Source organism: Hemitrygon akajei, chromosome 3, assembly GCF_048418815.1.
Source record: "Hemitrygon akajei chromosome 3, sHemAka1.3, whole genome shotgun sequence".
Classification (NCBI taxonomy): domain Eukaryota; kingdom Metazoa; phylum Chordata; class Chondrichthyes; order Myliobatiformes; family Dasyatidae; genus Hemitrygon; species Hemitrygon akajei.
The window spans coordinates 31,376,414-31,401,598 of record NC_133126.1 but is presented as its reverse complement, the minus strand read 5'-3'; the positions used below and the strand labels follow the sequence as shown (position 1 = coordinate 31,401,598).

Here is a 25,185-nt window from a genome sequence, read left to right as displayed (position 1 = left end):
AGAGGTATGGACAGAATGGACTTTTTTCTCCCAGGGCTGCAGAGAGTAATACCAGGTGAGTGTCTGGAACGCACTGCCAGTGGTGGTGGCTGAGGCAGGTTCATTAGGGCCATTTCAAATACCCTTAGATATGCACATGGATGAAAGAAAAATGGAGGGTCTGCACTATAGGGGAGGGGGGAAGAGAGGGTTAGATTGTAGCTTCACATAAGGTTGGCATAACTTTGTGGGCCAAAATGCCTATACTGTGTTGTACTGTTAGAGCAGGACCCCGGAAAAGGGTCACTGCCTTTACTCCTGAATCATAGGTCTTTCCCAGCAGAAACATTAAAGAACAAAGGCAGAACTCATTGCTTACTTACCAGGCCAGTGAAGGAGAAAGATTGACTTCCAGCAGCCAGGGTTTGAGGTTGGAGTCAATTAAGACATCAAAACCATACAGCTCTGTGAAAACACAAAGCACAATTGTGTGAGGATACTGAGCAATGCCAGGGATTCAGAATCACATGACACCGGAGCTCAAACTGGACAATACCACTGTCTGATGTGTAACAGGAGTTCATTCCTATTCGAGACTGCTCCCACAATACCACCATCCATCATTCACCTTAACAAGATTCAGTATCACCTACATAGTTTAAGACTTTTAATTCAGCTTGACCAGTAAAATGTGAACACACTGCCTTTATTACTTTTTTTTTGTAAACCATATTATAAACTAACTTCCCTAAATTAATTGTGCCAACAGTCAGAATAGGACTCAGTGGGCCAGATTATGAAGTGCATATTCAGGAATGGGAGCAAGACCTTGAGCTTGTTCCAAGATTAAAGTAAATTTTGACTGCTTTATCACTTATCTTAATTTTCCTTTGATTAATAACAAGGCTCTTCACAGAATAAATTTATCATTAGTTGCATGAAACAGGCACTGCCCACTGAAACTAATGGAACCAAGTATCAGAAGGGGAATTCAAGAGTCACCCAATACAATGATTCCCACTCTGTGTCAGCAACTATGCAGCAACTTTCATCTCAAAGGCTCAGTTTTAATATTTTAATCAAGCCCCCACATCCTCAGCATTTTGGGGAAAGAGGGAATTTTTTGGAACAGCTTCAAATTCTGACTGAACTCTGTGCTGGAAGAGCCCTTCCAGATTTCTCTTTTTATCTGCATATTTTTAATATTGAGATTATGACTGCTTGTTCTGTTTTCGTACACCAACAGAAAGAGTTTCTCTGCAAATCACTTAAGCATTTTAATCACTCTAATCAGATTATGACTTAATCTTCGAAATTTGAAAGAACTTATATCAATGATTCAAATGAAGAGATGCATTTTGGGAAATTAAGACAAGGCAGGACATACATAATAGCAAGGTACTGGGAAGTGTTGTTAAACAGAGCCTGCTTACTTTCATTAGCTGAGGTACTAAATACAACAGTTGGGATGTCATACTACACCTGTACAAATCATTGGCTCCGCTGCACTTGGAACATTGTACACAATTCTGGTCATCACACTACAGTAAGGATGTGATTAAGGCAGAGTGGGTACAATTCACAAAAATACTGTCAAGAATGGAGGGCTTGATTTATCAGGAAAGAATGAATACACTAGGTATTTTTCCTGAAGGATGGTTGTAGCTGGGAGCTGAACGTCCAAAGTTACACGTTGTATCAGAAGAAAAGGAAGGTAGGCAGAGGGGGTGGCGTGGCTCTGCTGGTAAAGAACGGTGTCAAATCAGTAGAAAGATGTCTGCAAGGGTAAAAGGACCCTGATGGCAGTTATATCCAGGCCTCCCAAATATAGCTGGGATACAGACCACAGATTACAACAGGAAATAGAAAAGGCATTGTCAAAAGTGATTATGATAATCATGGGAGATTTCAACATGCAAGTTGATTGGGAAAATCAGGTTGGCAATGGATCTCAAGAGAGGGAGTTTGTTGAATGCTTATGAGACAGCTTATTAGTGCAGTTTGTCATTGAGCCGACTAGAGGATCAGCTACACTGGAATGGGTGTTAAGTAATGACCGGAGGTGATTAGGGAGGTAAAAGAACATTTAGGAGGCAGTGACCGCAATACAAGACCATAAGACATTGGAGCAGAATTAGGCCATCTGGCCTATTGAGTCTGCTTTGCTTTCAATCATGGCTCATCGTTTTTTTCTATCTCCTCCTCAACCCCAGTTCCCAGCCTTCTCCCTGTAACCTTTTGATGCCATGTCCAATCAAAAACCTATCAATCATTGCCTTAAATACACTCAGTGACCTGGCCTCCACAGCTGCATGTGGCAACAAATTCCACAAATTCACCACCCTTTGGCTAAAGAAATTTCTCTTCATCTCTGTTTTGAATGGATGCCCCTCTATCCTGAAACAGTGTTCTCTTGTCCTAGACTCTCCCACCATGGGAAACATCCTTTCCACATCTACTCTGTCTAAGCCTCTCAACATTCAAAAGGTTTCAATGAGACCGCCCCCACCCCCCCCCCCCACCATCCTTCTGAATTCCAGCAAGTACAGACCCAGAGCCATCAGATGTTTCTCATATGATAACCCTTGCATTCCTGGAAACATCCTTGTGAACCGGATCTGGATTCTCTCCAATGCCAACACTTCTTTTCTAAGATGAGGGGCCCAAAACTGTTTACAATACTCAAGGTGAGGCCTCACCATCACATCCTTGCTCTTATATTCTAGACCTCTTGACATGGCATTTGCCTTCCTCACCACCAACTCAACCTGCAAATTAACCTTTAAGGTGTTCTGCACAAGGACTCCCAAGTCTCTCTGCATCTCAGATACCTGTACTTTCACACATTTATTTCTACTACCAAAGTGCATAACCATGCATTTTCCAACACAGTATTTCATTTGCCACTTTCTTGCCCATTCTCCTAATCTGTCCAAGTCCTTCTGCGTCCTACCTGTTTCCTCTACACTACCTGCCCCTCCACCAAACTTCATATCACCTGCAAACTTGCCAACAAAACCATCTATTCCATCATCTAAATCATTTATATACAGCATAAAAATAAGTGGTCCCAACACCAACCCCTGCGGAATACCACTAGTCACTGGCAGCCAACCAGAAAAGGCTTCTTTTATTCCCACTCGCTGCCTCCTACCAATCAGCTGATGCTATAACCAGGTTAGTAACTTTCCTGTAATACCATGGGGTCTTAACTTGATAAGCAGCCTCATGTTTGGCACCTTATCAAAAGCCTTCTGAAATCCAAATATACAACATCTACTGCATCCCCTTTATCTATCCTACTTGTAATCTCCCCAAAGAATTCCACCAGGTTCATCAGGCAGGATTTTCCCTGAAGGAAACCATGCTGACTTTGTACTATCTTGTCCTATGTCACCAAGTACTCCATCACCTCATCCTTAACAATTGACTCTAACACCTTCCCAACCACTGATGTCAGGCTAACTGGTCTTTCATTTAATTTCTGCTACCTTCCTTCTTTCTTGAAGTGGAGTAACATTTTCCAGTTTCAGTCACCTGGCACCATGCCAGAGTCCAATGATTTTTGAAAGATTGAGTTGAACTTGAAATTTAATGGGGAGAAAGAAAAGTTTGATGTAGCAGTATCTCAATGGAGTAAAGGAAATTACTGTGGTATCAGAGAGGAGTTGGTCGAAGTAAACTGGATGGAGATGCTGGCAGCAATTACTGTAGAGTAGCAGTGGCATGTGTTTCTGGGAAAAATGAGGAAGTAACAAGATAGATGTATTCCAAAAATGAAGAAATACTCAATAGTCCAACCCTGGCTGACAAGGGAAGTCAAAGCTAATGTAAAAATAAAGGAGTGGGTATAAAACAAAACAAAAATTAGTGGAAAGATGCAGGATTGGGAAGCTTTTAAAAACCTAGAGAGAACAACTAAAAGAATCATTAGTAGGGAAAAGATGAAATATGAAAGCAAGCTAGCAAACAATATCAAAGTGGATAGTAAAATCTTTTTCAAGTATGTAAAAAAATAAAAGAGAGATGAGAGTGGATATAGGTCTGCTAGAAAATGAGGCTGGGAGAAATAATAACTGGGGACAAGTAGATGGCAGATGAACTAAATGAGTATTTTGTATCAGTCTTCACTGTGAAAGACATTAGCAGTGTGCCAGATGCTGAAGGGTGTGAGGGGAGAGAAATGCATGCAATTACAATAACAAGGGGAAAGGTGCTCAAAAAGCTGTAAAACCTAGGGTACATAAATCACTCAGACCAGAAGTGCACCCTAGGGTTCTGAAAGAGGTAGTGGTAGAAACTGTGGAGCATTAGAAATGATCTTACAAATATCATTGGACTCTGGCATGGTGCCAGCAGACTGGAAAATTGCAAGTGTCACTCCATTCTTTAAGAAAGAAGGAAGGCAGCAGAAAGGAAATTATAGACCAGTTAGCCTGACTTCAGTGGTTGGGAAGATGTTAGAGTCAATTGTTAAGGATGAGGTGATGGAGTACTTGGTGACACAGGACAAGAAAGGACAAAGTCAGCATGGTTTTCTTAAGGGAAACTCTTGCCTTACAAACCCGTTGGAATTCTCTGAGGAGGTTACAAGTAGTATAGATAAAGGGCATGTAGTGGATGTCGTATATTTGGACTGTCAGAAGGCCTTTGATAAGGTGCCACGTATAAGGCTGCTTACCAAGTTAAGAGCCCATAGTATTACAGGAAAGTTACTGGCGTAGTTAGAGCATTTGCTGATTGGTAGGAGAGGGTGAGCAGGAATAAAAGGGATCCTTTTCTGGTCGGCTGCCAGTGAATACACAGGGGGTCGGTGTTGGGACCGCTGCTTTTTATGCTGTATATCACTGATTTAGATGATGGAATAAATGGCTTTGTTGCTAAATTTGCAGATGATACAAAGATTGGTGGAGGGGCGGGGGGCAGATAATGTTGAGGAAACAGGTAGGCTGCAAAAGGAGACAGAGCAAGAAAGTGGCAAATGAAATACAGTGTTGGAAAATGCATGGTCACACACTTTGGTAGTAGAAATAAATGGGGAGAAAATCCAAAAATCTGTGATGCAAAGGGACTTGTGAGTCCTTGCGAAGAACAACCTAAAGGTTAATTTGCAGGTTGAGTCAGTGATGAGGAAGGCACATGCAATGTTAGCATTTATTTTAAGAGGTCTAGAATACAAGAACAGGGATGTGATGCTGAGGCTTTAAAAGGCACTGGTTTGACATCTGCTTGAGTGCTGTGAACAATTTTGGGCTCCTCATCTTAGAAAAGGTGTGCTGAAGAGGGGAGAAAAGGATCAGCCATAATTGAATGGCAGTGCACACTCAATGGGCCAAATGCCCTACTTCTGCTCCTATGTCTTACAGACTGATGGTCTTTTTTCCCCAAATTGGCTGACAGTTGACCTGAAAGGCAGATAACCAATTTTGTTTTCCCAAGGTATAGTTGCCTTAATCAGAGGGCATAGGTTTATGGTGAAAGAGAAAGTTCAAAGGGGATATAAGTTGCAACTTTTTCACACTAAGTGTTGGTCCCTAGAATGAGCTGCCAAAGGCAGGCAGGCACAGTAACAACAGTAAAGCAGCATCTGAACAGGTACTTGAATAGACATGACACAGAGGAATGTGAAATTAATGCAGGCAAATAGGATTACTGTAGATAGGCACGATGGTTGGCATTGGTATGGTGGGCCGAAACACTTGCTTCTATGCTGCATGGCTTTATATATCCAAATCAATTCAGTATGGAAAAGAGATAAGAGAATTTGGAAATGAATTTAGAGTAGTTAATCAAGTAGTCAGGAAGGCTGCTGCTTTGTTTTGTTGTTGCTTGTGTTCTGCTGAATATGATGGGCATGCTATGTTGGTGCTGAAATGTGTGGCAACAGTTGCAGGCTGCCCCACATATCCCTAGGTTGCATTGTTTGTTAAAATAAATGATGCATTTGAATGTACACTCATTGGCTACCTCTTATACCTAATAAAGTGGCCATAACGTGTGTTCATGGTCTTCTGCTGCTGTAGCCCAATTACCTCAAGGTTCATTATTATTTCCACATTTTCTACATCTTCTGCTTGTTCTTTTTGTCTTGATTGTGTTACGTAAACTGTTGGAGCCTGCGACGCACAGTTCAGAATTGATTAAATGACCTAGCGCACTGCTGTGTCCAAAGAACTGCCTCATAGAGAAGACCAGAGACGGGGCTCCGAAAAGGACTGAGAATACAAGGTGACTCATGGAGAAGACCAGAGATGGGGTGCAGGTCCATGAACAACCACATTTCAAAGCATTGAGGAGATTGAAGCATCAAGACAAATGCGGAGGACGTCAACAGTTGCTCTCAATGGAGGTCAAAACTGTCTGTTGCCAGGTCGGCAGCGTTTGAACCCAGTGTGGTTCACGGAAGGACTGAATTCGTGTGGCCGCTCTCCTCGATTGCTGATGGGAAGATCTTTTCAATATTCTAAGATTTATATGAATAACAAATCTATATATTTATAAGAAGAATAATGTGGGCTGCCTTAATGACTATTGCCCAGTAGCACTCACATACAGTGATGAAATGCTTTGAGAGGTTGGTCATGACTAGATTGAACTCCTGCCTCAGCAAGGACCTCGACCCATTGCAATTTGCCTATCTCCACAATAGGTCAATAGCAGATGCAATTTCAATGGCTCTCCACATGGCTTTAGACCACCTGGACAACACAAACACCTACATCAGGACGCTGTTCATCGACTACATCTCAGCATTTATTACCATCATTTCCACAATCCTGATTGAGAAGTTGCAGAACCTGGGCCTCTGTACCTCCCTCTGCAATTGGATCCTCAACTCCCAAACCAGAAGACCACAATCTGTGCGGATTGGTGATAACATATCCTCCTCGCTGACGATCAACACTTACCTCACTGCTCTACTCTCTATATACACACAACTGTGTGGCTAGGCATAGCTCAAATACCATCTATAAATTTGCTGACGATACAACCATTGTTGGTAGAACCTCAGGGTAAGGAGAGGGCTTACAGGAGTGAGATATGCCAACTGGTGGAATGGTGCCGCGGCAACAACCTGGCACAACGTCAGTAAGACGAAAGAGCTGGTTGTGGACTTCAGGAAGGGTAAGACGAAGGAACACATACCAATCTCCATAGAGGGATCAGAAGTGGAGAAAGTGAGCAGCTTCAAGTTCCTGGGTGTCAAGATCTCTGAGGATCTAACTTGGTCCCAACATAACAATGTAGTTTTAAAGAGGGCAAGACAGCAGATATACTTTATCAGGAGTTTGAAGAGATTTGGCATGTTAACAAATACACTCAAAAACTTCAGTAGTTGTACCGTGGAGAGCATTCTGACAGGCTGCATCACTCTCTGGTATGGAGGGGCTACTGCACAGAACCAAAAGAAGCTGCTGAAGGTTGTAAATCTAGTCAGCTCCATCTTGGGTACTAGCCTACAAAGTAACCAGGACATCTTCGGGGAGCGATGTCTTAGAAAAACAGTGTTCATTATTAAGGACCTCCAGCACCCAGGGCATGCCCTTTTCTCACTGTTACCATCAGGTTGGAGGTACAGAAGCCTGAAGGCACACACTCAGCGATTCAGGAACAGCTACTTTCCCTCTGTCAAACGATTCCTAAATGGACATTGAATCTTTGGACACTACCTCACTTTAAAAAAAAAATACAGTATTTCTGTTTTTGCACATCTTTTTTTTAACCTATTCAATATACATAATTGATGTACTTGTTTATTTATTGTTATTATTAGTTTTATTTTCTTTCTCTGCTAGATTATGTATTGGATTGAACTGCTGCTGCTAAGTTAACAAATTTCATGTCACATGCCGGTGATAATAAACTTGATACTGATTATTATTAGATTGTACTTTATATTGGTCTCCATCAGTTTTTCAGTGTTTCTTTCTTGTGGCCAATTGGTTGGTGGACGATACGTTTATTTTTGTGAGAGGGAGAGGTTGGGGATTTGGGGTCTTTTCTTGTTGGTGTTTTTCTGGGTGAGCAATCTGTTAGCTTTTATGTGGGGGGGAAGGGGTTTTGATGCTATTGTCGCTGTTCTTTTATGCAAATGGGGGGCATTGGGGATTTGATGCTGTTGTTGCTGTTTTTTTTCTTTGAGGGAGTGGAAGGGGGTTTTGGGATTTGTGAGTTTTGATTCTATTTCTTTTTTGTGCCGGGGGGAGGAAGTTGATGTCTTTTCTTTCAACAGCTCCAAGCTATCTAGAGAAGGCGAATATCAGAATTGTATTGTGCACACATGCTTTGACAATAAAATAAACCTTTGAACCTTTGTTCGACATGTTGTGCATTTAGAAATGTTCTTCTGCACATCACTGTTGTTACACATGGTTTTTTTCAATTACTGTTGCCTTCCTGTCAGCTTGAACCAGTCTGGCCATTCTCCTCTGACAGCGATTTCACCCACAGAACTGCAGTTCACTGGATGTTTTTTTTTTGTTTTTAGCATCATTCTCTGTAATCTAGAGATTGCTGTACATGAAAATACTAGGAAATCAGCAGTTTCTGAGATACTCAAACCACCCTGAATGGACCTAACATTTAAAATCATATGACATAGGAGCAGAATTAGGCATTTGGCCCATCAAGTCTGCTTTGCCATGTTCTTTTTCTCTCCTCCTCAGCAGCACTCTTCAGCCTTCTCCCAGTAAACTTTGTTGCCATGTCCAATCAAAAACCTATCAAGCTCTGCCTTAAATGCACCCAATGACCTGGCCTCTACAGCTGCCTGTGGCAATAAATTCCATAAAATTACCACCCTCTGGTTAAAGAAATCTCTCTGCATCTGTTTTAAATGGACGGCATTCTATCCTGAGGCTCTGCCCTTTTGTCCTAGATGCCACCATCATGGGAAACATCCTATCCACATCTACTCTGTCTAGGCCTTTCAACATTTGAAAGGTTTAAATAAGATCCCCCTCCTCCTCATCCTTCTAAATTCCAGCAGATACAGACCCAGAGCTATCAAAAGTTCCTTGTATGATAACCCCTTCAATCCCGGAATCATCGTTATGAACCTCCTCTGAACCCTCTCCAATGCCAGACATCTTTTCTTAGATGAAGACCCCAAAACTGTTCACAATACTCAAGGAGAGGCCTCACCAGTATCTTATAAAACCTCAGCATCACATCCTTGCTCTTGTATTCTAGACCTCCTGAAATGAATGCTAACATTGCATTTGCCTTCCTCACCACTGACTCTACCTGTAAGTTAACCTTTTAGGATGTTCTGCACAAGGACTCCCAAGTCCCTTTGCATCTCAGATTTTTGGATTTTCTCCCCATTTAGAAAATAGACTGCACATTTTTTTCTACTACCAAAGTGCATGACTGTGTATTTTCCAACATTGTATTTCATTTCCCACTGTTTTCTTCTGTCTCCTGATCCAAGTCCTTCTGCAGCCTACCTGTTTCCCCACAACCCCCTGCTCCACCACCAATTTCTGTATCATCTACAAACTTGGCAACAAAGTCACCCATTCCATCATCTAAATCATTGATATACAGTATAAAAAGAAGCGGTCCCAACATCCCTGCAGAACACCATTAGTCAATGGCAGCCAACCAGAAAAGCATCCTTTTATACCCACTTACTTGCCTGCTACCAATCAGCAAGTGCTCTAACCATGCCAGTAAGTTTCCTGTAATACTATGGGGTCTTAACTTGATAAGCAGCATCATGTTTGGCACCTTATCAAAGGACTTCTGAAAGTCCAAATATACAACATCCACTGCATCCCCTTTATCTATCCTACATGTATCCTCCTCAAAGAAGTCCAACAGGTTTGTAAGGCAAGATTTTCCTAAAGGAAACCATGCTGACTTTCTCTTATCTTGCCCTGTGTCACCAAGTACTCCATCACCTCATCCTTAACCTGCTTCCCAACCACTGAGGTCAGGCTAACTAGTCTATAATTTCCTTTCTGCTGCCTTCCTCCTTTCTTACACAGTAGAGAAACATTTGCAATTTTCCAGTCCTCTGCAACCATGCCAAAGTCTAATGATTTTTGAAGATCATTACTAATGCCTCCACAATCTCTACTGCTACCTCTTTCAGAACCCTAGGGTGTAGTTCATCTGGTCTGGGTGACTTGTGTACCCTTAGGTCTTACATCTTTTTGAGATTCTTCCCCCTTGTTATAGTAACTGCACTCACTTGTCTTCCCTTACACCCTTCAACATCTGGCACACTGCTAGTGTCTTCCACAGTGAAGCCTGATGCAAAATATTCATTTAGTTCACCTGCCATCTACTTGTCCACCGTTATTATTTCTCTGGGGTCATTTTCTTCTGGTCCTTTATCAACTCTCTTTTCTCTTTTGCATACTTGAAAAAGCTTTTACTATCCACTTTGATATTGTTTGCTAGCTTGCTTACATATTTCATCTTTTCCCTCTTAATGATTCTTTCAGTTGCTCTCTGTAGCTTTTTAAAAGCTCCCCAATCCTCTGTCTTCCCACTAACTTTTGCTTTGATGTATGCCCTTTCTTTTGCTTTTACATTAGCTTGACTCCCCTTGTCAGCCATTGTTATACTATCCTGCCATTTGAGTACAGGTATTTCTTTTTTTTTGATACACTTATCCTGCACTTTCCTCATTTTTCCAAGAAACTCACACCACTGCTGCTCTGCTGACATCCCTGCCAGTTTCTCCTTCCAGTTTTCTTTGGCTAACTACTTTCTCATACCACTGTAATTTCCTTTACTCCACTGAAATGCTGTTATGACAGACTTTACTTTCTCTCTATCAAATTTCAAGTTGAGCTCAATCATATTGTGTTCACTCCCTCCTCAGGTTCTTTTACCTTAAGCTCCCTAATCACCTCCAGTTCATTACATAACACCCAATTCAGTATAGCTGATCCCCTAGTAGGCTCAATGACAAAATGCTCCAAAAGCCATCTCGTAGGCATTCAACAAACTCACTGTCAACCTTACTTTCCCAATCAACCTGCATGTTGAAATCTCCCATGACTTTCACAACATTGCCCTTTTGACACGCCTTTTCCATTTCCTGTTGTAATCTGTGTTCCACATAGAAACATAACATAGAAACACAGAAAATAGGTGCAGGAGTAGGCTATTCGGCCCTTCGAGCCTGCACCACCATTCAATATGATCATGGCTGATCATCCAACTCAGAACCCTGTACCTGCTTTCTCTCCATACCCCCTGATCCCTTTAGCCACAAGGGCCATATCTAACTTCCTCTTAAATATAGCCAATGAACCGGCCTCAACTGTTTCCTGTGGCAGAGAATTCCACAGATTCACCACTCTCTGTGTGAAGAAGTTTTTACTCATCTCGGTCCTAAAAGGCTTCCCCTTTATCCTTAAACTGTGACCCCTCGTTCTGGACTTCCCCAACATCGGAAACAATCTTCCTGCATCTAGCCTGTCCAATCCCTTTAGAATTTTATACGTTTCAATAAGATCCCCCCCTCAATCTTCTAAATTCCAGTGAGTATAAGCTTAGTCGATCCAGTCTTTCTTCATATGAAAGTCCTGCCATCCCAGGAATCAATCTGGTGAACCTTCTCTGTACTCCCTCTATGGCAAGAATGTCTTTCCTCAGATTAGGGAACCAAAACTGCACACAATATTCTAGGTGCAGTCTCACCAAGGCCTTGTACAACTGCAGTAGAACCTCCCTGCTCCTGTACTCAAATCCTTTTGCTATGAATGCCAACATACCATTTGCCTTTTACACCGCCTGCTGTACCTGCATGCCCACCTTCAATGACTGGTGTACAATGACACCCAAGTCTCGTTGCATCTCCCCTTTTCCTAATCAGCCACCGTTCAGATAATAATCTGTTCTCCTGTTCTTGCAACCAAAGTGAATAACCTCACATTTATCCACATTAAATTGCATCTGCCATGAATTTGCCCACTCACCTAACCTAAGTCACCCTGCATCCTCTTAGCATCCTCCTCACAGCTAACACCGCCACCCAGCTTCGTGTCATCCGCAAACTTGGAGATGCTGCATTTAATTCCCTCGTCTAAATCATTAACATATATTGTAAACAACTGGGGTCCCAGCACTGAGCCTTGCAGTACCCCACTAGTCACTGCCTGCCATTCTGAAAAGGTCCCGTTTACTCCCACTCTTTGCTTCCTGTCTGTCAACCAATTCTCTATCCATATCAATACCATACCCCCAATACCGTGTGCTTTAAGTTTGCACACTAATCTCCTGTGTGGGACCTTGTCAAAAGCCTTTTGAAAATCTAAATATACCACATCCACTGGCTCTCCCCGATCCACTCTACTAGTTACATCTTCAAAAAATTCTATAAGATTCATCAGACATGATTTTCCTTTCACAAATCCATGCTGACTTTGTCTGATGATTTCACCTCTTTCCAAATGTGCTGTTATCACATCTTTGATAACTGACTCTAGCATTTTCCCCACCACCGATGTCAGACTAACCGGTCTATAATTCCCCGGTTTCTCTCTCCCTCCTTTTTTAAAAAGTGGGGTTACATTAGCCACCCTCCAATCCTCAGGAACTAATCCAGAATCTAAGGAGTTTTGAAAAATTATCACTAATGCATCCACTATTTCTTGGGCTACTTCCTTAAGCACTCTGGGATGCAGACCATCTGGCCCTGGGGATTTATCTGCCTTTAATCCCTTCAATTTACCTAACACCACTTCCCTACTAACATGTATTTCCCTCAGTTCCTCCATCTCACTAGACCCTCGGTCCCTTACTATTTCCGGAAGATTATTTATGTCCTCCTTAGTGAAGACAGAACCAAAGTAGTTATTCAATTGGTCTTCCATGTCTTTGTTCCCTATGATCAAATCACCTGTTTCTGACTGTAAAGGACCTACATTTGTCTTGACCAATCTTTTTCTTTTCACGTATCTATAAAAGCTTTTACAGTCAGTTTTTATGTTCCCTGCCAGCTTTCTCTCATAATCTTTTTTCCCTTTCCTAATTAAGCCCTTTGTCCTCCTCTGCTGGTCTCTGAATTTCTCCCAGTCCTCAGGTGTGCCGCTTTTTTTTGCTAATTTATATGTTTCTTCTTTAGACTTGATACTATCCCTAATTTCCCGTGTCAGCCACGGGTGCATTACCTTCCCTGGTTTATTCTTTTGCCAAACTGGGATGAACAATTGTTGTAGTTCATCCATGCGATCTTTAAATGTTTGCCATTGCATATCCACCATCAACCCTTTAAGTATCCCAGCTACCTTTGGGAGGCCCGTATATAACTGTCATCAGGGTCCTTTTAACCTTGTAGTTTCTTAGCTCAAACCCCAAGGATTCAACATCCCCTGATCCTACGAATGATTTGATGCCATTCTTTACCAGCAGAGCCACGCCATCTCCTCTGCCGACCTTCCTATCCCTCCGATACAATGTGTAACCTTGGACATTCAGCTCCCAACTACAACTTCCTTCAGCCTCAATTCAGTGATGGTTATGACATCATACCTGACAATCTGTAATAGTGCAACAAGGTCATCTACCTTATTTTTTATATTCTGTTCATTGAGGTAACACTGTGAGTGCTACATTTGCTACCCTTTTTGATTCTGCATCCTTAATGCATTGATACTCACCCTGCTGGCTGTAATTATGTCCTATCATCTGCCTGCCATTCCTGACACTCTAACTGCATGCTACATTTGCTTTTTTTTAAACCATCTGTCCTATCCTGAGTTGCTTCACTCTGTTTCCTATCCCCCTGCCAAATTAGTTTAAACCCTCCCCAAAAGCTCTAACAAATCTGCCTGTGAGAATATTGGTTCCTCTTTTGAACAGGTTGTATCTTCCCCAGAAGAAATCCCAAAGATCCAAGAACTTGAAGTCCTGTCCCCTGTACCAGCTTCTCAGCCATGCATTAATTTGCTAAATCATCCTATTTCTACCCTCACCAGTGCCTGGCACAGGCATCAATCCAGAAATTACTACCCTGGAGATCCTACTTCTCAGCTTTCTGCCTAGCTCTCTTCAGGATCTCTTTGCTCTTCCTTCCTGTCTCATTGGTACCAATATGTACCAAGACATCTGGCTGATCTGCTTCTCTCTCTCTCTCTCCAAAATGTTGTGGACACAATCCAAGACGTCCCTGACCCTGGTACCTGGGAGACAAGTACAATTCGGGTGTCCCAGTCAAGTCCACAGAATCTGTTCCCCTGATGACTGAGTTCCCCTATCACTACTGCTCCCTTCTTCTCCCTCTTTCCCTTCTGCACCACTGACCCAAGCTCAGTGCTATTTCATGGTCAAAGTCATTTGGATCACATTTCTTCCCAATTCTGATGTTTGATATAAAAGAAAACAGAACCTCTTGACTATGTCTGCATGACTTTATGCATTGAGTTGTGCAGCATGATTGACTGATTAGATTTTGGCATTAAGGAGCAGGTGTATAGGTGAACTGAATAAATTGGCCACTGAGTGTATCCAATATACACATTATAAATAAATTAATCTGAATCAGAGAAACCCATGAATTGGTAAGGACGTTCATAATTTCATGAAGGCTTTAGTAATACTCTTACTTTCTCTGGTAATCAATGGCTGTGATGGAATTTGGAACTGGATGCCTACTTTGATGTAGCCTACCTATTGCATACATCTGAGTGTGATTCAGACTTCTACGCAGGGGATATTAGCCTGGAAGGGATGATCCAACCTGGTCAGGCTCAGTAACTCAGCTTAATCAAGCTCAATTATACTCTCAAACTTGCCAGTAGATATACCTTTCAACAATGCACAGAGAGCCACAGCGCAATGGGAACACCTGCTAATCATTTCTCAGATTTCAGCCCAGCTGGGACCAATTGCATCAACCTCACCATTGTCTCCAGAATGAGATCATCCGGCTCAGAATTCTGGTGCAAGCTGCCAGCTCCTGCACTTAAACTACAAGGGAGAGATGAGCTGTGTTATGGCTGAGGACTCTTGTTGAAAAAGAGTTCACGTTACTGCAGTTCTTTCCATGACCTTAAAGCTCTTTACAGAAAAATGAAATATTTTTGAACTGCAGTCACTGTTGTAAAGTAGTGACCCTGTAAAATGAGTAGAGCAGGATTTTTTTGTGTATTTCTTTACACTTTTGGTTCAGTTCCAGGGTGATTTTTGAGTTATTATCTTTGTCTGGCAAAATATGTGTATTTATGGTTATTAAGCAAGCTTTAGGCAAATCATCAACTTTTGGTTTTTGTAATAAAAAGTAGCTAAACTGGTAATGACAATAAATAATACCTACAGTTCAAAGTCATCCATTGCCACCTAAGTTTTACTAATCAGAGATATTTCTCCCCTAAGTTATCTGGTCTTATCACTGGCTTGTGTAATTTATTACATATCCACAAACAGGTCATTGATTAGGAACCTACACATGATATCCTTTTTAAAAGATACATTCTTGAAGGAAAACAAATAGTTCTCATAAAATGTATAAGATAAAAACATTTTAACTAGGTCTTTAGGGATGTTGCTTCAGTTATTATTGTAAAATCTTAAAATTTCAATCCTTTAATAAGTCAGTTTCAATATGGCTTTGTGGATTAATACAAATAAGAGGATTTTAAAAATTTATTTCCTCCGTATTTTCCTGATTTTTCACCTTGGGGACTACATGACACTGAGTAGCTGGGAACTGTTTATACTACGATGCACAAGACAACAGACAAGCTGGCTGGACAGAACAGGATCAGGCCCTTCAGCTGAACCAAATAACATCAAATACAAACATCCTTTCTGCCAACACAATGCCCATATCCTTCCATTTTCTGCATCTTCATATGTCTAAGAGCCTCTTGAACATGCATAACGTATTTGCCTCCTCCACCCAGGCAGCACATTCCAAGCACCCATTGAGCTATTTAACTTGCTTTTCTCTGCAGACTGAAGGAGGATAAGAGGTGACTTGATAAAAGTGTACAAGATGATAAGAGGGATACAGTGCCTATAAAAAGTATTCACCCCTACCCTTGATGTTTTTATGTTTTATTGTTTTACAACATTGAATCAGTGGATTTAATTTGGCTTTTGTGACACAGATCAACAGAAAAAGTCTCTGTTCTGTCAAAGTGAAAATGAATCTCTACAAAGTGATCTAAACTAGTTACAAATATAAATACAAAATTATTGATTGCGTAAGTATTCGCCCCCTTCAAGTTAGCATTTGGTAGATACACCTTTAGTAGCAATTACAGCCTTGAGTCTGTGTGGATAGGTCTCTATCAGCTTTGCACACCTGGACACTGTAAGTTTTCCCTATTCTTTACAAAACTGCTCAAGCTCTGTCAGATTGCATGGGGATCCTGAGTGAACAGCCCCTTTCAAGTCCAGCCACAAATTCTCAATTGGATTGAGGTCTGGACTCCGACTTGACCACTCCAGGACATTAATTTTGTTGTTTTTAAGCCATCCCTATATAGCTTTGGCTTTAAGCTTGGAGTCATTGCCTTGCAGGTAAACAAATCTTCCAAATCAGTTCTCTTGCGGACTGCAACAGGTTTTCCTCCAGGATTTTTCTGTACTTTCCTGCATTCATTTTACCCTCTACCATCACAAGCCTTCCAGGGTCAATTGCAGTGAAGCATCCCCACAAAATGATACAGCCGCTACCATGCTTCATGTTAGGGAAGGTGTGTTTCTGATTATGTGAACTGTTTGTCTTATGCCAAATATAGTATTTAGTCTGATGGCCAAAAAGCTCAATTTTGGTTTCATCAGACTATGGAACCTTCTTCCAGCTGACTTCAGAGTCTCCCACATGCCTTCTAGCAAACTCTGGCCATGATTTCATTTTCCAACAGTGGCTTTCTCTTTGCCTGTCTCCCATAAAGTTGCGACTGGTGAAGCAACTAGTCAATCATTGTTGTATGCGCAGTCTCTCTTATCTCAGCCACTGACGCTTGCAACTCTTCCAGTGTTGTCATGGGTCTCTCTGTGGCCTCCCTCACTAGTCACCTTCTTGCACGATCATTCGGTTTTTGATGACGGCCTGCACTAGGCAGATTTACAGCTGTGCCATATTCTTTCCATTTCTTGAAGATTGACTTAACTGTTCTCCAAGGGATATTCAGTGATTTGCAAATTTTCTTATATCCATCTCCTGATGTGCTTTTCAACTAACTTTTTGTGGAGTTGCTTGGAGTCTTTTTTTGTCTTCATGGTGTAGTTTTTGCCAGGATACTGACTCACCAGCAGTTGGACCTTCCAGATACAGGTGTATTTTTACTACAATCATTTGAAACACCTTAACTGCACACAGATCTCCAGTTAACTAATTATGTGACTTCTAAAACCAATTGGCTGTACCAATGATGACTTGGTGTGTTATATTAAAGGGGGGTGGGTGAATACTTAAGCAATCAATTATTTTTTGTTTTATATTTGTAAGTAATTTAGATAATTCTGTAGAGATCTGTTTTCACTTTGACAAGAAAGTCTTTTTCTGTTGAACAGTCAAAAAAGCCAAATTAAATCCACTGTGATTCAATATTGTAAAACAATAAAACATGAAAACTTCCAAGGGGGTGAATATTTTTCATAGGCTCTGTAGACTGAGTAGAGGCAGAAACTTTTTCCAAGAGTGGAAATGGCTAATAGCAGCAGGCGTAATTTTAAAGTGATTGGAGAAGATTATAGAACAGATGTCAGAGGTAGGTTTTGTTTTACACAGAGAGTGCTAGGTACATGGAATATGCTGCCAGAGGGTGCAAACCTACATAAATCTTTGAAGCTGTCAAATGTTGAGGGAACATGGCCAATAAAACATTTAGGATCTTGGGCTTCATAACTACTTCATAAAATAAGAATCATCTAATGCCAGCCATCTATGTACACGATTGGGTTACAGAGAATGGAAACAGGTCTTTCAACCCACCATCCAATAGTTACTTATATTAACCCAGTTACCAGCACGTGACCTGCTGCCTTCTCCACCTTGTCATTTCACATGCTCACCTAGATACTTCCTAGATTCCAGCTACTTTCTGGGGGAAAGAATACTTCTGCAGCTTGTTTCTAAACCTCCTAATCCTTGCCCTAACCTTATGTCTGCTAGCTTTAGATACCTATGACAATGATTCTTATGACCTCTGCTATGGCAGGAAGTTCCCGAAATCTCCATCAGGTTCACCCTCAGCCTCCTCTACTCCAAGTAAAACAAATCCAGTTAATCCAGTTTCTCCTTACAACTGAGAAGTTTCATTTGGAGCAACTTCTTGATTAATCACCTCTGCACCCTCTCCACTTTGTCACCTCACTGAAATATTCAGTCAATTTGGTCAAAAAGGATTTCCCCTCAACAACGCCACTCTAACCATCTGATTAATCCCTACTTTTCCATGAAGATTAATCCTGTCCCTCAGAATTTCTTCCCTACCACTGACATTGGGCACAAAGGCTTGGAATTACTTGGCTTATCCCCACTGCCAATAATCCCATAGATAATGCTCAGATAAATGAGCAATGATCTGTTTTGGTCAAAGGATAAACGTCAGCAAATCCCAGATCCTTGAGTGATGACTTTAACAGTCACCTGATCTTTAACTCCACAGTATCTGTATTGTGTGGTGAAGTGTCTTAAACCCATACTCAACACACACACAGTGCTGGAGGAACTCAGCAGGCCAGGCAGCATCTATGGAAAAGAGTCCAATCGACGTTTCGGGCCAAAACCTTTCAGCAGATCTCTTGAACCTGCATTCTTATCTCAAAGCAACATACTAAAAATGCTGGAAGAACTCAGGAAGTTAGGTAGCATCAATGGATTGGAGCAGTCAATATTTTCAGCCGGGACTCTTCAGTAGGACTATCAGGGAAGGGGGTAGATGCCAGATCAAGAAGGTGGAGGGATGAGAAGGAATACAAGCTGGCAACTGGCAGGTGAGACCAGGTGAGGGAGAGGGAATGAAGTAAAAAACTGGGAGGTGGGAGGTGGAAGAGGTCAAGGGCTGAAGAAGAAAGAATCTGTTAGGAGAGGACAGTGGAACATAGGAGAAAGGGAGGGAGAATGGGAAGCAAAAGAGGTGATGAGCTGGTGAGAAGAGAAGGGGTAAAAGGGGAGCCAGAATAGGTAATGGGAAAAGAGAGAACGAGATGGGTGGGGAGAAATTATGGAAGTTGGTAGTCAATGTTCATGCCATCAGGATGGAACCTACCCAGACAGAATATGAGATGTTGCTCCTCCAGCCTAAGGGTAGCCTCGTTACGGCAGCAGAGGAGGCCATGGACCAAAATGTTGGAATGGGATTTAAAGGTTGAATAAAATGGGTGGCCACCTGGAAATCTTCACTCCACCTCCTTTCCCAGCGGTGGCAATACTCCCATTGAGGAACAGACAGCTCAGGGAATGCTTCAAGGTTAGTGTTTGATAGATTTGGTAGAAGAGTGCCTTTGATATCGTAGTTGTAAACAAGGGAATCTGAGTTCAGATTCAACCACATGAATTCAGATTTTATACCATGTCTGGAAACAAATAGCATCAGTAAAAGTTCAGTTATTGAACTGTAAAAACCCGTCGAGTGTGCTTATGTTCAAAGTTGTACAGTTGGTTAGGGTTATTGTTTGTGGGGTATGTTATGTTGGCGCCAGAAGCAAGGTGATACCTACAGACTGCCCTCAGCACATCCTCACTGATCTTATTTGATGCAAACAACACATTTCACTAGATGTTTTGATGTACATAAGATAAAGATTAGCTTTCTTTATCACATTGTCCTTCCCTGGTCTGGACCAGTGTGATTTGTCTCACACTAGAGGTCAACCCGTAATTGCCCTCTGATGTGGCCCAGCAAAGCCTTTTGGTTATATCAAAGCCACAAGAGATTATTGCCAGTGATGCCCACAACTAAAGGGTGAACATAAAAAGGAGCTTCACTAGATTTGGTGTGAAGGGGTTAATGTGCATCTGTAAAGGTTTGCAAGTGGTGGCACTGGTACACTTAAGGCCAGTAGTTGAGTAGCAGAGAAGGGTGAGCTGTTTAATGATGAGGAAAGAGAGAGAGAAAGCGTGATTGTGTTTGTTTTAAGGAAATGGGTCAGGATAAGAGGGTTATTGTTCCGCCTCTTCCCAAGCCTGGATCCAGCTCAGTGTGGTCTGGGCCTCTCTGGCGCCAAACTCAAGTTGAATAAGGGAGCTTTCCAAAAAAAAGGCTTTCAGCTGGCTGAGCTGGCAGTGAGAAGGGAGCTGTTTGCTGTAAGAGGCGGCTTCAGGGAGCCTGGCTAAAGACACTGTAAAAGGTCATGCTGAGAAGCAATGTAGGGGTGAACACAGCACTGTTGCCTCCTCCCTTAGGAGCTAGGCAGGCAACTGCTCTGCATAGACAGTGTCAGCAGATAAAACATCCTGGCCTGGTGAGGTACCTATGGGCCTTCTTCTTCAGCCTGGGGGTCTCTAAAGAGATTGTTCATTAAAGTCAGATTGTAATAATTTGCACTTCATGAATAAACTAAATTAGCAGTAACCTAAAGCTGTGAATTTGAATGCCCTGATTCTCCCCTCCATTTCCCCAAAGGCCTACTGCTTGTAATTAACTTATTAAAGAAGCATTGGTGTTCCACTGGGGTCTTTCATAATGCCCTTGTAAAACAACTGCACCACGTTATTTCACACTGAGCACAGTGTGGGTGGAATACCGGGAGAAATGGCATACTGGACAAAGTAATGCAGTTCTATGACTACAGCAGGGTTAGGGTGCACATTTCACTATGGAGAACAAGCAGACCGGATAGGAGCCTCACTGTAGTACCACAGTAACAATGATGCTCTGAGACTATGGTGTAACCCTGCCTTAACTCCCATACCATGCCCAACTACAGAGCCCAGAGAAGAAAATTGTGATGGCACAGTGGTTAGTCTTGCTGCTTCGCCCTTGAGCCTCACCTCAGGTGTTGTCTGTGGAGAGTTTGAATGCTTTGGGTTGAGAGTCTGTAGTTCCCTGAAAGTAGCATGCAAGCAGATAGTGTGATAAATGCATTGGTCGGGATGTTGAGAGTTGAAGTCAGAAAGTCATATAGATTTATAAAACTACAAGCAAGCCTCACTTGCAGTATTGTGTGCAGTTCTGGTCAGCTGATTACAGGAAGGATGTGGAGACTTTGGAAAAGGTGCAGAAAAGCATCACCTGAATGTTGCCTGGATTAGAGGGTTTATTAGCTATAAGCAGAGATAATTTGGAACACTGGAAGCTGAGGAGAGACCTGACAGAAATTAACAGATTAAATTATGAGGGACATAAATCAAATAGATAAGGGTGTTTTCTCCAGGCTGGAAATGTCAAAACCTGGACAGCACAGCTTTAAGATGAGTAGGGAAATGTTTAGGGAGATCTGCAAAGCAAGGTTTTAAAAAAACAGTAGTAGGTGCCTACGACAAACTGCCAGAGGAAGCGGTGTCTGTCGGTCCACAAAGTCGTGGTTGGCCAAAGGGCCTGTTTCTGTGCTGAACGAATTTTGTGACTATTGTGATAAATGGGAAAGGATCCTGATGGAGCACCTGGTAGGGCTCTGAAAACCTGTGCCAACCAACTGGCGGGTGTGTTCAAAAACATTTTCAATCTGTCATTGCTACAGTTGAAAGTTCCCACCTGCTTCAAGAGGGCAACAATCATATCAGTGCCCAAGAAGAGCAGGGTGAGCTGCCTAACGACTATCGTCCAGTAGCACTCATCACCTACGGTTAAGAAGTGCTTTGACAGGTTGGTTATGGCTAGAATCAACTCCTGTCTCAGCAAGGACCTGGACCACTGCAATTTGCCTATCGCCACAATAGACCTATGACAATTGTAATCTCATTGACTTTTCAAGTGACCTTGGACCACCTAGGTAATATCTATGGCAGGATGCTATTTATTGACTGCAGCTAAGCGTTTACAACAAGCATTTCTACAGTTCTGATCGAAAAGCTCCAGATCCAAGGCCAATGTACCTCCCTCTACACCTGGATCCTCGACTTCCTAACTAGAAGACTACAAACTGTATGGACTGGAAATAACATCTCCACCTCACTCACAATGAATAATGGCGCACCTCAGGGATGTGCGCTTAGCCCACTGCTCTCCTCTCTCTACACTCATGACTGTGAGATTAGGCACAGCTCAGATGCCATCTATAAATTTGCTGATGACATAATTATCATTGGCAGAATTTCAGATGGAGAAAGGAGAGCGTATAGGAGCAAGATATATCAGCTATTTGAGTGGTGTTGCAGCAACAACTTTGTACTCAATGCCAGCAAGACCAAAGAACTGATTGTAGACTTCAGAAAGGGTAAGTCGAGGGAACACACACCAGTCCTCAAAGAGGGATTAGAAGTGGAAAGAGGGAGTGATTTCAAGTTCCTGGGTGTCAACTTCCCTGAGGATCTATTCTGGGCCAAACAGATCAATGCAGCTTCAAAGAAGGCGGTATAGGAATTTGATAAGATATAGTATGTCACCAAAGACGTTCACAATTTTCTACAGATGTACCAGTGAGAGCAATTTAACACACTGTAACACTGGCCTGTATGGGGTGGTGGCGGCACTGTACAGAATGAAAACAAGCTGCGGAGAGTTGTAAACTAAGTCAGCTACATCATGGGCACTAGCCTCCGTAGTATCCAGGATACCTTCAAAGAATGATGCCTCAAAAAGGAGGCGTTCATCATTAAGGACCCCGCTTCACCTAGGTCATGCCCTATTCTCATTCCTACCATTAGGGAGGAGGTATAGGAACCATATACTCAATGACTCAGGATCAGCTTCTTCCCCTCTGCCATCTGATCTCCGAATGAACCCAAGAACCCTACCTCCCTGCTTTTAATTTTTTCTTTATTTTGCACTGCTTTTTAATTTAACTATTTAATATTATTATAATATATATATATATTAATATATATATATATATATATATATATATATATATATATATATATATACTGTCATTCACAGTTTTCACGCAATTATTATGTACTGAATTGTACTGCTGCCATGAAGACAACAAATTTCACGACATAGGTCGGTGATATTAAACCTGATTCTGATACAAATGAGGATACTATCAGCCACACTCCAGAATAAGGTCACCCAATCAGCAATGTGGGGACATCTTCACCAGAGGGGATGCTGTGATGACAGTGAACCAGCACTTTGTTTTCAAGGGCTGTAAGGCATGTACAAGAAATGGTAGCTTTGCCAGTAATGCCCAGATCCTGAAAATTAATTTAAAAATTAATTAATTAAAATTAATTAAAAATTAGTCACCACGCCATGCAAAAGCTATAGTACCACTAGAAAGTGCAAAAGAGATTCACCAGGATGTTGGAGGCACCAGAGATTGCAGATGCTGGAATCTGGAGTAACAATGTGCTGGAGGCACTCAGTGGGTCAAGCAGAATCTGTGGGAGAGGAATTATCAATATTTCGGATCAATATACTACATCTGTCCTGCTTGAGTGAAGGTGGCTGAGGGGTGACCTTACTTAAGTTTTTCATGCTGCGAGGGCATAGATAGTCAGTCTACACTACTTACATCCACTATAGTCAGAATAGTCAGAAGGGTTATGGGCTAAATAGGAGGGTAAGATTAGACTGATTGTGGAGTAGGTTAATAGATTGGCACGACAACTTGGCCAAAGGTCCCGTACTGTGTTGTACTTTCTGTGTTTTATGTCTTTCCAAGAGTTGGGTCTAAGACTAGAAGATACAGGGGAAAGATTAAATTTGGAAGCTTGTTCCATATATCCTCCATCTGTGTAAGGAAAAAGTTGCCCCTCAGGTCTATTTTAAATCCAAGCCTCACTTTAACTCTAGGCCCTTTTGATTTAGATTCTCCCTCCCCTGGAGAAAAACTGTGACCATCCATCTTAACTATGACCTTCATGATTTTATAAACCTTTATAAAGGTCCCCCTCAGCCTCTTATGCTCCTAGGAGGAAATTCCCAGCCTATTGAGTCTCTCTTTCTAACTCAAGCCCTCCAGTCCTGGGAACATCCTTGTGAATCTTTTCTGCATTCTTTCCAGTTTAATGACATCTCTCCTACAGCTTTGCAACCAGAGGCTTACATGATACTCAGCACGGTCTCACCAACTGCAACATGATTCCTAACTCCTGCACTGAACGCCCTGACTGATAAAGGCAACCCGTTACCACTCTACCTGTGTCAGGAAATTACATACCTGTGTGGTATGTCTCTGTGGTGGGTACATGGAATGAGCAGCTAGAGGCAGGTACAATTACAATGTTTAAAAAATATTTGGACAGGTACAATGGGTAGGAAAGAAACAGAAGGACAAGAGCCAAATACAGGTAAGTGAGATTTAGTGTAGGCATGCACCTCAGTCAACACATATGAGTCAGGCCAAAGGGCCTGCTTCCATACTGTTTAACTCTATAACTCCATTGCTAAAGATTTCTAGAATAGAGAATATGTTTGATTTTAACTCTCAAATGAAAATAGTGAGGACTTAGACAGGCTGCAAATGGTCCTGAAAGTCAGCATAAGGGAGTTGAGCGCACATCAGTAAAGATACTGTCAATAACACAGGATGAAGGTTACTTCATAACAGAATATCAATAGTGATATGGTAACTCAGGGTGGAGGGGGAAGAAAATTACTTAGTAGTAGTGTATGAAGGAGCTGGAGTTACAACAGAGTCAATCTCGATGAAGACTGGAATCAAACAAAGTTGTGCGTTTGCCTCGATGATTTTTCCCCAATGCTGTACATCACCTGCAATAATCTTCATGTAGGACTACAGTTAAACTTCAGGATGACTGGGAAACTCATTGGCAATGACATTCCAGAACCAAGATCACCAGGACCTCAGTAATCGAGTTTAGCAACCCCAGTCTACAGTCCTTTGACCTGTTTTATTCCCAGAGCACAGAGGCTAAGATGGTGGAGGATCTGTATGGAGTAGATAGCTGGAAACTGTTCACACTTGTGGGAGGGGCAAGGACAAGAGGACCAAATGTGCATATGAGAAAAGGGCCAAACACAAAATAGGCAAAAACAGCATTTGCTTATTTGATGTGGTAAGTACCTGGATATCTGGAAGGCAAGTTCTATAATGGGTACAGGATAAGACCAGAACAGTGGGACCAGTGCACTGCATATGAAGTGAGGTAGTGCAGAGCTGGGTAGGAGTACAAATGCTCTCCCTTTAATGGCATTAATAGTGTACAACTGTGTCACC

General features: G+C 42.0%; 1 protein-coding gene across 6 annotated transcripts in view; it reads right to left on the bottom strand.

Annotated features, from left to right (window-relative positions):
• ttll5 (tubulin tyrosine ligase-like family, member 5) overlaps positions 1-25,185 on the bottom strand; it is a 449,168-nt gene that overhangs the window by 276,012 nt on the left and 147,971 nt on the right. For all 6 annotated transcript variants that reach the window (XM_073039478.1, XM_073039482.1, XM_073039483.1 and 3 more), the window contains one exon: positions 363-444. In XM_073039478.1, coding sequence (XP_072895579.1) covers positions 363-444 — 82 coding nt within the window. The remainder of the gene's footprint in view (positions 1-362; positions 445-25,185) is intronic.